Below are 17741 nucleotides of genomic sequence, written 5' to 3'. Positions count from 1 at the left end.
TTCACAGCGCTGCACTCAACCAGCTGCACCACCAGGGAGGCCCTAGTTTATAAATTTTTGGTTTAATTTGACCCGAAAGGAAAAGTGATTTTTTTTTTTTTCTTTTAAGTTATTTTGTGGAGGGTTTTCACCAGCAACCACTAAAAGAATGTTTTGACAGGTAGTTTTATAAGTTCTTATTACAGAATATTTATAGAAGATTATGTTTGATTAAAATGGCTGCATTTTATTCAGTCTTGTTTGAGAAGATAATAGTATTTTTTAACACCATTTTAAATTTATTTTAAAAACTGAATGGGGGGGGGCGCTTATTAGTCTTTGAAAAGAATTATTATTTAAGTGATGCTAAAAGAGTAACAATTTAACTACCTATTAGTGACATTGGAAACAACTAATTATTAATACACTAGATGATTTGTCTCTTACAATTTTGATTGTGAATCTGTCCCTCCTTAAAGCAAATCTAAATTTGCTAGATTTAGATTTGTCTTTTCATTCATGATCAACTTTAACCACTTGAATTGTATTTTATGCCTTGATATAAAGTGTTTCTCATGGAAGTGACATCATCATTTATTATTATACATAGAAGGAGACTATTTTTGATTTACCCAGCAGTATCAATTTTGTATTGATATTTTGATAAAAACGGGCCTTGGAGTCAACCATAGACTTAAATGTTAGTTCAATTGTTTATCAGTTTATGATATCTGGTAAGTTATTTGCCCTCTTTGAGCCTCATGAAAGTGGAGGTAGTTTTTAGAATTAGCAATACTATATATAAAGCATGTTGCAGTGTTTTAAATCTAGTACATACCTAATGTCAACTGCATTGATTATGTCTCAGCTCAGATAATTTTTTTATAAAGTAAAAAACATGTAACGTCATACTTTCTAAACACTAGCCATTAACTACATGTGACTTTTTAAATTGAAAAGCAAATAAAAGCAAATAATTTAATTAAGCAAATAAATTTAATAATTAAGTTTCTCAAGTGTACTAGCCACATTTCAAGTGCACAATAGCTTCATGTGGTTAGGACTACCAAATTGGACAATGTAGGTATGTACTACATCATTACAGAAACATCTGTTGTGAAACAGTGCTGATAACAAGAGATTGGAAAATGATAGACAAGATTTTAAAAGTGAATGCTGAGTGAGAATACCTGTTTTTGTGATAATTTCTCTTAACTTAGTAAAGTTAATTATAAACCATAGCATTCTTTGCTCTTAATATATAAGCCAGACTCAGGCGAAATGCTTTATGTTCATTTATTTCATCCTTCTATAAAGAATTCTGTAAGGCAAGTGCTATTTACTTTATGATTGGAAATTTGTGTTTAGGAAGACGAAATAAATTTCCCAGTAACACAATTAGTGAGTAAGCCACAATTTGAACCTAAGTCTGTCAGACCCTATTGCCTTGATTCTCAATTCTCACTGCAGGCCCTATTCTACATTGCAGCTCTTCACTACTCTCCCCAAAATATTAGCAGTTATTTTTGTTTTTATTTATTTTTTTTTTAAGATTTTATTTTTATATTTATTTATTTATACAATCACTGGATACAGTCAGAAGCGCGGGAGGGTGAGAGAATTCACCAGAGCCAGAGCGGGGAGCAGAGCAGGCAGAAGGACCGAAGCACACTGCTGAGGGGAGCAGCGGGTGGCAGAGAGGTCTGTGCGCCATGTGGGACCCTCCTCCGGTGGCCGGGGAGCAGCCGGGGATCGAACCAGCGCTGCAGAGGCTGCGGGCAGCTTCGCAACCCGGCGCTCAACCGCTGCGCCACCAGGGAGGCCCAGCAATTTTTTTTAAATATCTGTTGCATTCTAGGAATTTTTACAAGAACCCTGCTAGTTATATATTAACCCATTTTATACGTGAGGGAATGTTACATGCCTTGCCCAAGACATTAAAGCTTATGATCCAGACTCATCCGACTGCAGTGCCTATTCTTTGTTATGCCAAGTTGCTTTTCTGTAAATGAAAATGTCTATCATTTCTTCTACAACAAGCTGATGCCAGCCCACTTAAAACAAATACAAAAACCTGATTATTGATTTTTATATGAATTTACTTAAACCAAAAAATTCTGTGGATGCGTACTTTCTTTTTTAATCTTGAAAGGGGAATGAAATAATGAATTATAAATTGAAGCAGACATTAGATTTTACTGATTCCCCCCTAATATTACCTTGACTGATACTACATTTTCATTTTCAACATAACCAATATGAATTTCATTCTTAAGATTTAAAGTTTTATTTTTTTTTCAAGATTGATTTATTTATGTATACAAGAGCTGGGGTACAGGCCAGAGATGCGGGAGTGTGAAAGGATTCACCAGAGACAGAATGGGGAACAGAACAGGCAGACTGACTGAAACACTGCTGAGGGGAGCAGTGGGCGAGACAGGAGAGGTCTGCTTTGCCATGTGGGTTGCTTCCTGGGCGGCGGGGGATCAAATTCGTTTGTGCTGCAGAGGCTGCTGATTGCTTCATAGTGAGGTGTTTAACCCCTTGTTGCCCCCAGGGAGGCCCACGATTTAAAATTTTTGATCGCTAAAGTTTTATCTGTTGTCTAATATTTTTCATTAATATATTTTGAATAATTATTTGTGGACTTCTTTGTTTTAGGAGGCAATTCCCATGTTATACTCAGCAGATACTTACGGAGCATTGTAATGAAGTGTGGTTCTGTAAATTCTCTAATGATGGCACTAAACTAGCAACGGGATCAAAAGATACAACAGTTATCATATGGCAAGTTGATCCGGTATGTACTCTAGTATGAGTGTTTAAGTTGCAACAAAAGTTAGTTTTTAGTCCAATTGGCTGAGTACATATTTTCAAAGCATGTGTATATAAATAGTATTTTCCAAGAGCATTTTTTGGTCACCTTTGTTATGTCTACTTTTCTGTGTTGTCTAAATAACATATATAGGTAAAATATTAACAAAATTGTTCAGTGTTACATGGTAATGATCTGTGTGTACATTTACTAATTTAATCCTCTAAATAGCTTTGTGAGATACTAATATTTACTGTTTTCAGATGAAGAAACAGAAGTTAAATACCCAGACTCTCACAGCAACTAAATGGAGAGTTAGACGCAAATCCAGGAACAGTTTTACTTTAGACCGACTACCAGTTCATCTCTTTAATACTTGATTTACAAATTAACAGTGTCTTTTCTGTCATAAGTTAGAAAAGAAAATTACCATTTTGCCTCTAAAACATTGTCTTGCACAATTTGTGAAACTTAATGTTAAACACCTTCCCTTCTGCCCTATCACACTCCTTTAGTTAGTTATACATAGGAAAAAATTGCATTTTGAATTTAAAATTCTAAGTTCTCAAATCAGTTTTGTCTTTGTGTATAAGCAGGTATAAACAGATTTGTAAAAATAAATACTTCCCCTTTTTTTCAACCAATTGAACATTAATCAAGCAATCAAAGAAGTATATGATTCCAAATAAATCAAGTCATATACTTGGTATAGGAGTCATTCACTAAAAATCATCAAATAAATTTTATTTAAATTTAAAACTTTACTTTTTTTTTTAAGCATTTTTTTAAAAGATTTATTTATTTATTTATGTATGCAAGAGCCAGGATGCAGCAGGCCAAAGGTTCAGGGGTTGAGAGGATTCACCAGAGACAGAATGGGGAACAGAACAGGCGGGTTGACTAAAATGCACTGCTGAGGAGAGCAGCGGGCAAGACAGGAAAGGTCTGCGCCATGTGGGTAGCTCCCTGGCTGGGAATGAACTCATGCTGCAGTGGCTTTGGATAGCTCCATAGTGCTGCAACTTAACCCCTTGCACCACCAGGGAGGCCCCTAAATTTGAAACTTTAAATAAGAGTTAGGGTATGAGAGCCTCCCTGGTGGTACAAGGGGTTAAGCACAGCACTATGAAGCTGTCCGCAGCCTCTGCAGCACGAGTTCAATCCCTAGCCAATCCCCGGTCGGCCAGGGAGCTGCCTACGTGGTGCAGCAGACCTCTCCTGACTTGCCCGCTGCTCCCCTCAGCAGTGTATTTCAGTCAGTCTGCCTGTTCTGATTCCCACTCTGTCTCTGGTGAATCCTCTCACCACCCGCCTCCCGCCCCCGCACCTCTGGCCTGCACCCCCAGTTCTTGCTTGTATAAATAAATCTGTAAAAAAAAAATTAGGATATATTAGTCCAACATAGTTTTAGACTCCTCTGTTAAAAATCTAGAAAAGAAACCATAAAAGGAAGTATTTTTTAAAAGAGGAGCATCAAATTTGAAAGCATGTATCACTTCTAATGCACCTGCAATATGGTACAAATAATGAAAGGGTAAATAAGAAGTCTTTGCCTTAAAGCAGGCACTCTCTTTGTACCATATACTTTTTTTTTTTTTTTAAGATAGATTTATTTATTTTATACAAGCACTGGGTACAGTCAGAAGCGCAGGAGGGTGAGAGAATTCACCAGAGCCAGAGGGGAGAGCAGAGCAGGCAGACTAACGAAGTACACTGCTGAGGGGAGGAGCAGTGGGCGGCATGAGAGGTCTGCGCACCATGTGGGACCCTCGCCCAGAGGCTGGGGATCGAACCGGCGCTACAGAGGCTGCAGGCCGCTTCGCAACCCAGCGCTCAGGCGCTGCACCAGTGGGGAGGCCCAGTACCATATACTTTTCTAGCAGTCTGGTGACAACTCTTCAGAATAATGTTTTAGATGCTTATACCAAAGCACATGGGAAGCTCAAGTATATAGTACATATCAATTGCTGAGAAAATCCAATCAGGGCCTCCCCGGTGGCGCAGCCAGTTGAGTGCAGCTCTGTGAAGCTGTCCGCAGCCTCTGCAGCACGGGTTCAATTCCGACCATCCAGGGAGAAACTCACATGGTGTGGCAAACCTCTCCTGTCCCACCTGCTGCTCCCCTCAGCAATGTCTTTGGTCCGTCTACCCGTTCTGCTCCCCCTACTCTGGTGAATTCTCTCACCCTCCCACCCCTCTGGCCTGTACCCCAGTTCTTGTATAAATAAATCTTTAAAAAAATTTAAAAAAGAAAAAGAAAATCCAATCATATTGGAAACTAGTTGACAAAATAGTGCAGAAACAGATATGGCATAATAATACGTTGGTGGCATCTTTATTAACAAATCAAATGACAAATTCTAGTAGCTGATCTAATAACTACCAGAGTTTTGAAGTCATAAGAACAGATATTTTGAGATACGTATAATAACTGTAATATGATGTTAAAATATTTGAGACTTCTTAATAGTCATGAAGTACTTCTTAATAGCCAATATAATATATATTAATATGCCTAATGGATCACATAATGCTTCCTAAGATAATAGTTGATAATAGTACCTTGTTAATGGCCTGCATTCAAGATTGAAGGCAATACTGAATTTCAGGCTTCATTAGTGAAAGTAAGATTTGCATTTTTCCTCCCATTTAAGTTCATGGACCCCTACTTAGGCCTCTTGGTGGCTCCTTATTGATCTCAGGTTAAGAACCTCTATGAAAGGAATGTACAGCTTAGGAGGGGAAATAAAATTTAACAAAATAAGTATGTATGTATGTAAAGTATTGTGAATGCACAAAGGAGCTTCATGGGTGGGAGTACCTCATTTGAGCCTTGCTGTGCATAACACAGGTGAAGATAAGGAAATGGCATTCTAGGCGGAAAGGGACATTCCCTTGCCTTCCTTTCTCCAAAATAAGAGAATAGGATAACTAAAACAAAGAGTGGGAAATAAAACTAGAGAAACAGTTTGGGATCTAATCCCAGCTTTGAAAACTATTTTTTTTTAAAGATTTATTTTTTATTTATACAAGAACCAGGGTACAGGCCAGATGCAGGGGACGGTGAGAGGATTCACCAGAGACAGAGCGGGGAACAGAACAGGCAGACTGACAAAATACATTGCTGAGGGGAGCAGCAGGTGAGATAGGAGAAGTCTGCTCGCCATGTGGGTTGCTCCGAAGCCAGCATGGATCGAACCAGCGCTGCAGAGGCTGCGGACAGCTTCACAGCACTGTGCTCAACTGCCTGCGCCACCAGGGAGGCCCCAGCTTTGAATACTATTTTGAAGAGTCGTTGCATTTCATTCAGTGATTATTTGCAAGATATCTGAAAAGAAAACAGTACCTAAACTATGCCTAAGTATTTTCCTAGTAGCACTGTGTAAGAGTTCCTTTCATATCCAAGTATTTATTGAGCACCGTTTGCTAGGGAGAGACAGAATTGAGCATGTGATATAATGCAGTGTAATTGTTCTATAGTGAGTGCTACACAAGCTCAAAAGGAGATCCTGCTGGAACAGGAAAACAAGGAAAAATAAGAAATAAGTCTTATGGTGAAGAAGGAGTAAATACTTAGGTAACTGGCTTTGGGGTGAAAGAAAAGTTAGGATTGGCTCTTGGGTGAAAGAAAAAATGGCTTCAGTGAGGATTTAGGTGGTTTGGGGAAGATGCTTTGTAGACCAGGAGATGAAGTTACTGAATTAAGTTACAGCCAGATCAGGGAGGATCTTGTATGCTTTACTAAGGAATTAGACTTTTATGCCAGTGTTTCCCAGGATGTTTTTTGCCAGAATACTGGGTATAAGAATGTTAATAGGTATTACACATGTAAAGGGTTTTTGTGGCCAAATTAGCTTGCAGAATTCAGAGTTAATGTTTACATCCCAATCTGTGTTATCAAGAGTTTGAGTTTACTATGCTACTATTTTATTATGTCAAATACTATTTGAAAAACTTTCAAGAAAATTTGTGATTTTTCTGGAATGGAGGGGAGGGAGGTTAATGGATAGAAAAGAAGAATACATAGAAAACCTTAAGATTTGAGTTCATGTGACTCCAGTACCTAATTTCCTTTAACCGATTTTCTTACCTTGACCAAAAAAAAATTTACCCATTTCCCACCTAACCCCCAGTGTGGAGTCCATGAACATGGTATTTCCACTTGAATAGGTTAGTGGGGAGACAGTGTGCTAGTGAAAATATAATAGTTATAGCCTCATTTATTTTAGACTTTACCCCTTACCAGGATGATTTTTTATTAATGTACATGAAACAATTTGTTTTTGAGTTAAATACTTCAAAAGTAGTTTGTCATCAGTTTAGAGGCAAGTCTTTATGTAGACCTAGAGTACTACTATGAATGAAATTTTGTTTCTGAAAGATCTTGAACCAATCCAAAAAGGCTTATTAAATTATGCAAGACATTTTGACCTAATGATACGGTGTTCTGATACAGATACTCCATGCGTACTACCCTGCCAAAGAAAAACCAGAAGTAGTAGCATTGTTAATTATCTAATTTTTGTCAAAACAATGGTAGTTTGGACTAGGTATTTGAATAAGCAATAAACTTAAAGTCCAATGAAGAATAAAATATGTAAACACAATCCATTTCTCAGTGATATTTCTGAAGAAAAAATTCCCAATCTAGATTGAACAAAATAATTCCAGACCCATTTGAAAACTGTAACTCACTGCTTTTCCCCCACCTTCAAATTCTTACTCCTTCTATTCCCAGTTATGTCTCCTAGCAAGAAATCCAGAGTTTGCCTTTGAATATATCTTGTCTCATTCTATCCTGTCAGTTTTATGTCCTGGGTATATTTTGATCTGCCCTATTTCAGTCCTGACCATATTAGTTCAAGACCTCACTTCTTGTCTTAATCACAGCTGCTGTGTCAGCTTGTCATGGGTATCTTTTTATCTTTTATCTCTTCATTCTGATTCATTTTCCATATTGATGTTTGAGCTCTTGTCCTAAAACCAAATATCATTCGTTATTCCTCAGCTTAAAAATTTTTAAATGGCTCTTCATTCACAAAATAAAATGTAACTTCTTCACCTACAATAAAGATGTCAACTTTTCAAGCATCATCACTTGCCATTTCCATGTTGCACTCTAAAGTTCATCCTGTACAACTCAGAGTATGGTCTGAGAGCCAGGCAGCCCAGATTCAGATCCTCCACCCCAACCCCAATTCTGCCACACTCCGAACTACAAACAAAGGCAAATTTCTAATCTTTTCCCTGTAATATGGAAAAGGGGAATAATACCTACTTTTAGATTTGTGAGGATTAAATGTGAATATTGTCCGAATATTGATAAGCACTTAATCTGGCAACTCTGCTTGTGGGAATGTAAAATGGTTCAGCCACTTGAAAAAGTTTGGTAGTTCTTCAAAACATTAAACATTGAGTTAGCATATCAGAAATTCCATATATATGTATTGCATAAATATATATACACAGTTATATACAAGAAAAATAAGTGTTAAGTCTGCACGAAAACTGTACATAGTCATATATTCGTTATAGCATCACTGTTCATAATAGCCAAAAGGTGAAAACAATCCAAATGTTTATTAATTGATGAGTGGATAAGCAGTATAATCTATTCATAAAATAGAATATTATTCAGTAACAAGAAAGAATAAACTACTGGGTTTTTTAAAGATTTATTTATTTATGCATACAAGAGCTGGGGTACAGGCCAGAGGTGTGGGGTGAGAGGATTCACCAGCAACAGAGTGGGGAGCAGAACAGGCAGATGTACTGAAATACACTGCTGAGGAGGATGAGACAGGAGAGGTCTGCTGTGCCATGTGGGTCACCTCCTTGGCCGGGGATCAAACTTGGAACTCATGCTGCAGCAGTTGCGGATTGCTTCATAGTGCTGACGCTTAACCCCTTGGGCCACCAGGGAGGCCCCAAAATACTGATATGTTTTACAACATAAATGAATCCCAAGAAACACGCTAAATCAATAAAGCTATTGATAGTTAAAAAAGAAATGTCCAGTAGGAGGCCCCCCTGGTGGCGCAGGGGTTAAAAACAGTGCTGTCAAGCTATTGCCAGCCGCTGCAGCACGAGTTCGATCTCCAGCCAGCCAGGGAGCAACTCGTGGTGCAGCAGACCTCTCCTGCCTCAACCGCTGCTCCCCTCAACAGTTTATTTCAGTCAGTTCTGCTCCCCACTTTCTCTGGTGAATCCTGCCTGTTCTGCTCCCCACTTTCTCTGATGAATCCTCTCACCCCCCACACCCTTGGCTTACACTCCAGTTCTTATATGTGTAAATAAATAAATCTTTTAAAAAAAAAATGTCCTGCATAGACAAATCTGTAGAGAAAGTAATTGTTGCCAGGAATTGTGGGGAGGGGGGTTGACAAAGAATAATGGCTAATGACTATGGGGGTTTTGGGGGGGGGGTGATGAAAATGTTCTAAAATTAGATAGTAGGGCCTCCCCGGTGGCGCAGCGGTTGAGCGCTGGGTTGCTAAGCTGCCCGCAGCCTCTGCGGCGCCGGTTCAATTCCCGGCTGCTCCCCGGCCACCATAGGAGGGTCCCACATGGTGCGCAGACCTCTCCTGCCGCCCGCTGCTCCCCTCAGCAGTGTACTTCGGTCCTTCTGCCTGCTCTGCTCCCCACTGTGGCTCTGGTGAATTCTCTCACCCTCCCGTGCTTCTGACTGTGCCCAGTGCATGTGTAGACAAACAAACAAATAAATAAATAAAAACATGCCTCTATTAAAAAATAAATAAATAAATAAATAAAATTAGATAGTGATGATGGTTGTGCAATGCCGTGAAGATACTAAAAATACTGAATTGTATATTTTTAAAGGGTGGATTTATGGTATGTAAATTATATTTCAATAAAACGGTCAAAAAATAAGAGGCATATTGTTTTATAGCTGTTTTCAGTTTTCTTAAAAGACTAAGTACAAAATCTGTGTCATCTTTGTATTTCCATCTAGCACACAATGCCTATTATAGTAGATGCTTAATAAACATTGCAGCATGAATGAGTCTGTATATGAAGCAAGCTGTTAGAACTTAAGTTGGGGAGAAAACTGGTGAAATTTGAAGACGTCTCCAGATTAAATTATAGTATCAAAAGTATGTTTTTGCAGCTACTTAAGCTCTTGTGCCAGGAAAAAAAAATCAGTGACTTTAGGGATAGGAATTAATTGAATTGCCTTTTTTCCCTCCTTAGGATACACACCTGCTAAAACTGCTTAAAACTTTAGAAGGACATGCTTACGGTGTTTCTTATATTGCATGGAGTCCAGATGACAACTATCTTGTTGCTTGTGGCCCAGATGACTGCTCTGAGCTTTGGCTTTGGAATGTACAAGTAAGCAAGTTCCACATAATGATGTATCATTGTTTTACATGCTTGTTAATATTTTGACAGTATAGAAATTCTTCCCTCAGGTGTAACTTCCGCAGCACCAAAGCGTACATAGATGTCTACCATAGTCCATTGTGCTCTCTCCACCCACCCCATGTACCCCTGACCCCCCCATGCCTCAGATCTATGGTCAGTTTTCAAGTGTTGTTTAAAAGTTTGCCTGACCCTTTGGTTTCTCTCACAACAGTTTTTGCAAGAATGATTAGTAAATACTTTCAGGGTGTTGTACTTTGTACTGTAAAATGTATACTATTTACTGTGGCAGATAGTACACATAAAGATTTTATGGATGTTTCATAGTTTCAAAATTGTACATGGAACTTACCTTTCACACATGGCAATAAAGCAAATTTTCCATTCCAGTGGAAATTGCACAGTTAACATTATAATCTGGATTTAATAAATCATTTAGTAAATGTTTTCAGTACCTAGATTAAAGGTTTTATTACTATTTCTAAATGAAAAATTGATCTTTCTCCAGGGTCCCATTTTAGAAACACTCAGCATTAAGTTCATTCCTTTTTCTACTGACTGTTTTGAAAATGGAGTCACAATTTAAATATTTTTTTACTTCCTTCTGTAAGCTGAGTGGTTAGGTAATATTTTTTATTTTCTTCTAGGGAAAGGGAAGTCCAGGCTAGGTTTGGGGTGAAAGTATAAGTTGTGATGGAATAGGGTTTTGAGACTGGGAGTCTTGTAAGTTCCTTGATTTTTACAGAGAAATGAAAATAAAGGTACACAGAAATAAGTAGTAATAATGGCATAGATGACAGACTGAATACCTGAAGATTTGTCACCTGAAGAATGATACGCCATAATTCTATTGTAAAATTTTAAAAATAAAGATTTTCATACAAGTGAATTTGACCTGAAAGACAAAATCATTTTTCTCCTTCAAAGAGAAGATACATATATTCATGAATTTACAATAGAGAGTCTTAATTTATAGTGCCTGTATAATTCTCCTTTGAGTCAGTTTTGAATTTCTGGACAGTTTTCTATGTTCTAGTTGAGCTGTTTTACTATTCATTACTTTGTAGATTTGTTGTGAAAGGGTGGTGTTTACAGTCACTTTTCAAATTGTTTCTTTATGTTTTTAGGCAAGTTCTTAATAGCCTCATATACTCAGTATTCTGGGACATATATCACAGGAGAAAAAGACCATTTCTGCCTTCAAAACTTACTGTTTTAACATATTTGTGACTAGAAAATACCAAGAATTTAACTGATGCATGTGTATTTATTTGTACTTCAAAACTTATTTTCGCTTTTAATAACCAAAAAGGTGTATAGGTGAGAGAAGATAACAATATGAAGGATTCACGATAGCTGGGTTTTTTTAATTGTAAGGGAGAAACACCTGGTTTTCTATTTTTGTGTACTTTTTGCTTTTATTATTTGGCCCCATTTCCTGATAATACACTTTGTTTTCACTCTTTTTTTTTTTTTTTTTTTTTTTGCTTTTGATTACCCATTTCTCACAGGAAAATTATGCCCATGTACTTTTTATTATACCAAGGGCAGATCTTATCTCTCAGATCCTGTTTGTAATCCATGAACAAAATGGAATCAAGACTAGGTTAAATGGTATGTGTCTACCTTCTAAGTTGAATAACTTAGAAAAATATCAGGAGTTTATTTGATGGTTGTAGCCACTAAATAGTCTTGCTTAGTTGGGAATGCTTTAGAATGGTACATTAAACAGAAAAAAAAAAAAATTCTGTTACTTTTAATTGAAATGGAGTTACATTAAGAAAGTAATTTTCATTTTTCTTTTCTCATCTTAAATATAAAATTTAGACTGCCTACACCTTAGCCTAGTTTAAGGATATAGATTTTCTACTCATTAATCATGTTCTTAAGAAATTGCTAGTTGCACTAACTGCAGTCTTAGAATAGAATATGGACTAAAGAGAAGTGGAAACTCAGAAGGAATAGGTAGTTAGTGTTTTCATCTTGATTGGAAAATATACATAGAAGTTCAGTGGGGGTTAGCAAAAACAACGAACATTCATTTTTATGAATTTTTTTGGAGTTTATTTCATGTCTCTCTATTCTTTAGAAATAATGCCAGCCATCATTGAAGTCTTTAATTTTCTCTTCTGAGTATTGTAGTCTTCATAAGGCCTGTTTTTCTAAGTAGGAATACCAAGCTAGCCAGATGTCCCAATTATTGTTTGTTTGTTTCTGTTTTAACACATTCCCTTTAGGGGGGTGTCTTGAAGGTCTTATTTGCAGTTTTCCTCTTTGTAGACAGGAGAGCTAAGGACAAAAATGAGCCAATCTCATGAAGACAGTTTAACGAGTGTGGCTTGGAATCCAGATGGGAAACGCTTTGTAACTGGAGGTCAGCGAGGGCAATTCTATCAATGTGTAAGTATTTAGTGCTCCCTTTCAAAAGTCTTCATCTTTAAAAGCAAATTTAGTTTTATTTAATGAATTCACTTGAATTAATACCTTTTATAAAATTACCTGAAGATAATGTCATCTTTTGCTATCTTTCGTAATATATTGAGTTTAATAAAACATTCAAAAATTGTTTTACTAAATATTTTGTTCCTACAAACAAGTTTCTATGTGTATAATGAAAGAGTTAGTACTTAAAGGTTTTTAGTTCATTGAATTTTTGTATCAAAAAGAGATGCTGAATTTCAAGAGTACGTTGTCTTTTTAAATACTTTAGGAATGAAAGCGATGAATGCTATCAGAAAACTTTTCGGGCCTCCCCTGTGGCGCAGCGGTTGAGCGCTGGGTTGCAAAGCTGCCCGCAGCCTCTGCAGCAGCAGTTCGAACCGGAGGAGGGTACATGGCGCGCAGACTCTCCTGCCGCCCGCTGCTCCCCTCAGCAGTGTACTTCAGTCCTTCTGCCTGCTCTGCTCCCCGCTCTGGCTCTGGTGAATTCTCTCACCCTCCCGCGCTTCTGACTGTACCCAGTGCTTGTATAAACAAAACAAACAAATAAATAAATAAAGTTATAGAGCACCATTAAAAAAAAAAAAAAAAAAAAAAAAAAAAAAAAGAAAACTTTTCAATCTTTATTAAGTAATTGGTTTAAAAAGTCTTACTGTTCCATAAACTATAATACAAACACAGCATCATCTCACTATCTATCTAGAGTCCATGTCTCATATCATTGCCTAGTATGGCTCCCATAGGCATGTCCAGATTTTTTTTTTTTTTTTAAAGATTTTATTTATTTATTTATTTATTTATTTATTTATACAAGAACCCGGGTACAGGCCAGATGCGCAGGAGGGTGAGAAGATTCCCCAGAGACAGAGCGGGGAACAGAACAGGCAGACTGACGAAATACACTGCTGAGGGCAGCAGCGGGTGAGACAGGAGAGGTCTGCTGCGCCATGTGGGACCCTCGCTGGCCGGCAGGGATAAAACCGGTGCTGCAGAGGCTGCGGACAGCTTCACAGCCCAGCGCTCAACCACCTGTGCCACCAGGGGAGACCCCAGATTTATTTTTAAAACTAAAATTAAACAGGTTTATAAACCCCATCAGATCATCTCCATGTAGCTAAAGATCAGTTCCAATGACTTTTATCTAGTCATTACAACTTACTGATTTCTTCATAAAACTGGGTGTGAGACTCGTGGAATCTAGTACCATATCATCTAAGCATGATTAGAATTCCCTAGATACAAGGTAATCATGTATGTTTCTGCCATTCCCATGCAGCACTTAAACCTTCAGAATGAGGATTTGGTAGGGCCCTAATCTTTAAAATGGAAAAGGGGGTGCCTTTTAGGACTTTGAGCATTCAATAAGATAATGGTCCTAAGAGCTTTGATATGCAGAGCATGTTACAAATTTGGTGGTTATTTAAAAATGTATAACAGATTTCTAAATTCTATAAAGGTATAATGTTTTAGTATTTTTTTTTCCACATTACAACTTCGGAGTACAGCACAAGTCCCAGTATAGTGAATTTTATTTTCTTTTTAAAGATTGATTTACTTATGCATACAAGAACTAGGGTGTAAGCCAGAGTTGCAGGGGGTGAGATGGATTCATCAGAGAGAGTGGGGAGCAGAACAGGCAGATCTACTGAAATACACTGCTGAGGGGAGCAGCGGGCCAGGCAAGAGAGGGCTGCTGCACCATGTGGATTGCTCCCTGGCTGGTGATCAAACTCATGCTGTGGTGGCTGGCAATAGCTTGATAGCGCTGTCTTTAGCTCCTGTACCACCAGGGAAGCCCTCCAATATAGTGAATTTTAAAGGAATATTTGAATCTTTTTCAATAGTCAATCTGTGGAACAGTCAGGTTGAGAATCCATCTCAGGATAAAACAAGAATTATTACAAAAATATATCCTTAAGAGATTCTTTTAGTTTTTTACTTTCTGAGCACTGTTCAGTAATAGAATTAATAGTAATTTTCTCCTGCTCAGGATTTAGATGGTAATCTTCTTGACTCCTGGGAAGGAGTGAGAGTGCAATGCCTTTGGTGCTTGAGTGACGGGAAGACTGTTCTGGCATCAGATACACACCAGCGCATTCGGGGATATAACTTCGAGGACCTTACAGATAGGAACATGTAACTATTTTTGTAACCATTAAACAATTACCTGATTTACATTAAAATGTGTAGTCGAATTTGCTTTCAGAAGAAGGGTTTTATGTTTTTGCTTTTGGGATTGTTCAGTAATTGGACTGATGATTAGATGGTGCTTAGTAATCATTATTTCAACTTTTTCTTGATTAAAGTATAGTGTATTATAGTGATTATAGACAAAACTGTAGTATGCTGAAGTAGGAACATGTTCTGTTTTGATAATTTGAATGTTTTCATACTTCCTATATTGCTTTTGTCTTTCCATTTCTTTGTGTCTTCTTCAGTTTCTTTTAACCTATGTTGCTTTTGACAAACTTTTTTTTTTGTTTGCAGAGTACAGGAAGATCATCCCATTATGTCTTTTACTATTTCAAAGAATGGCCGTTTAGCTTTGTTAAATGTAGCAACTCAGGTAAGTTTCTTTACATTATTCTCAAAAAAATTTAACTTAGTTCAAACTTTGTTATTTGTAATATGTAGATACTTAGGTAAACATACTTAAGATACTTAAGCAAACATATATATTATGTATAAGTAGATATTTCTACTGATTCTTTTTTTTTTTTTTTAAAGATTTATATTTTTTTAAAGATCTATGCATACAAGAGCTGGGGTACATACAGGCCAGAGGTGTGGGGGAATGAGGGGATTCACCAGAGACAGAGCGGAGAACAGAACAGGCAGATTGACCGAACTACACTGCTGAGGGCAGCAGTAGGCGAGGTTGGGGGGCGGTCTGCTGTGCCATGTGGATTGCTCCCTGGCTGGCCGGGGATTGAACTCAAGCTGCAAAGGCTGTGGACAGCTTCATAGGTTGCATCTTAACCCCTTGTGCCACCAGGGAGGCCCAATTTCTACTAATTCTTAACATTTTTACTCCATATTTTTTTTATTTTGTTTTTGGTTTTTTGCATAGAAGAGCTGGGGTATAGGCCAGAGGTGCAGGGGTGAGAGTATTTACCAGAGACAGAGTGGGAAGCAGAATATGTGAATTTACTGAAATACACTGCTTAGGGGAGCAGTGGGCAAAATAGGAGAGGTCTGCTGTGCCATTATATGGCTCAGCTCCCTGGCTGGGGATCGAACTCAAGCTACAGTGGTGATAGCACTCAGACTTAACCCATAGGCCACCAGGGAGGCCCTATGTGTTTGATTTTTAAGTGTGTAGTATCAGCCATGAATTTATCAGAACTGGCATTTTGCATAACTAGAAAGCGCTATCCATAATTACTAAAATTGTGTTGAGAGAGAATAAATGACAAATTCTTTTTGCTTACAGGGAGTTCATTTATGGGACTTGCAGGACAGAGTTTTAGTAAGAAAGTATCAAGGTGTTACACAAGGGTTTTATACAATTCACTCATGTTTTGGAGGCCATAATGAAGACTTCATCGCCAGTGGCAGTGAAGGTAAACTGTGTCGCTGTCATTTCAAATATATTGATGGATTATAATTATCTCTATTTTTGAAGCTAGTCATGTCTCCAAGTAAAGTCAATATATTAAATTTAAAAATTGTCTAAGTTATTTTGCTGTGCATTGTTAATCACTTGTTTTAGAATGACTTGAATCCTCCTTGTCATAAATCAGTAGTGCCTTTTCTGGCTATGTGAAAGGTTTGGTTCTTATCAAATGAAAATGTAGTTAAATCACAAACTTACCCTGGTTCATCTGGTTTTTCATGAGACTGATGGTGTTCAAAGGTTAGTATTGTCTGAAAGTCAGTATTAATTATGTTTTACCTGACTTTAAACAGAATTGACTAAAGTTAGATTTTCACTGTTTGATAATTGATAAACACTGGTAGTATTCTGCTCATTGTATAAGATATTTACTCTTCTATCTTTACAAAAAACTGACAAAATGACACGAGTTTTCCTTTTGTGTACAAGGTGAATTTAAGGATTAGAATAAAGACATCAAGGAATTTATATTTCATCAATAAGCATATTGATTTATCTGTTCTTTCTCCCAAAAAATTCGTGTCAGATAAAATTCAGAAAAGAATGGATTTGTTATATAACAATTATGAGTTTATTTCTTTCCAGTCAAAACAATATTTTTTTTAATATTTATTTATGCATACAAGAGCTGGCGTACAGGCCAGAGGTGGGGGGAGGGGGGGAGGCTGAGAGGATTCACCAGAGACAGAGCAGGGAACAGAACAGGCAGACTGAAATACACTGCTGAGGGGAGCAGCGGGCGAGTCAGGAGAGGTCTGCTGCGCCATGTGGGTTGCTCACACATGGCTGGCTGGGGATTGAACTCATGCTGCAGTGGCTGCAGGCATCTTCATATATTGAATCTTAACCCCTTGTGCCACCAGGGAGGCCCCTCCATTGGTTTCCAATTTCATGTGGTCTAGACATTAAAAGCCTTCTACTCTAAGCTCTTTTTTCCCTTATTCTATTAAGTCCTGCTTCTGATGGATTTTTTTCCCCTCTTAACTACGCCTCACAACCCCGTCCCACACCCATACCTCTTTTACCCTAGAAGTACTTAAAAATATATGTGGCTACCATTATCACTAGTGATGCCATTTTTTTTTTTTTAAAGCTCACACTTACTATAGAATAAAGCCTAATGAATAATGCAATTAAATCAGATAATAATCTGTTCAGGGCTAAAAATGAAACATAGCTAAGAAGTAAGTGTTTTTGTGACTGGTGATTTTAGAATAGTTCTAAAAATGCCTTGAACATAGTGAATGCATCATCTGCCAAGAGGACCACAGTAATCCATTGACCATTATTTGCAAGAAGTATTTTTCAAAGACTACCCTCCAAGACTACCCTCCAAGTCCCCAAATACATGAATGCCAGTATAAAATAGACTAATTAGAAAATTGTCCCACAAAAAGTTATGCCATTGCTCAATCTTTTTCATTGTTCTGGCAGTATGAAAACTACTCATTTTTTTTTTTTACATCTATATACATAATGGATTACCTAGATTGATACAGCAAGGAGAGC

General features: G+C 37.6%; 1 protein-coding gene across 2 annotated transcripts in view; it reads left to right on the top strand.

The window, feature by feature from the left end:
• Positions 1–17741, top strand: part of WDR26 (WD repeat domain 26) — a 44636-nt gene that overhangs the window by 17328 nt on the left and 9567 nt on the right. For both annotated transcript variants that reach the window (XM_037510178.2, XM_037510177.1), the window contains exons 7-12: positions 2641–2779; positions 10007–10147; positions 12458–12577; positions 14607–14752; positions 15104–15182; positions 16050–16179. In XM_037510178.2, coding sequence (XP_037366075.1) covers positions 2641–2779; positions 10007–10147; positions 12458–12577; positions 14607–14752; positions 15104–15182; positions 16050–16179 — 755 coding nt within the window. The remainder of the gene's footprint in view (positions 1–2640; positions 2780–10006; positions 10148–12457; positions 12578–14606; positions 14753–15103; positions 15183–16049; positions 16180–17741) is intronic.

This window comes from Talpa occidentalis, unplaced genomic scaffold (assembly GCF_014898055.3).
Source record: "Talpa occidentalis isolate TD23 unplaced genomic scaffold, MPIMG_talOcc4v2.1 talOcc4.14, whole genome shotgun sequence".
NCBI lineage: Eukaryota > Metazoa > Chordata > Mammalia > Eulipotyphla > Talpidae > Talpa > Talpa occidentalis.
Note: the sequence above shows the minus strand (reverse complement) of the source record. Positions and strands in the feature narration are given on the sequence as shown.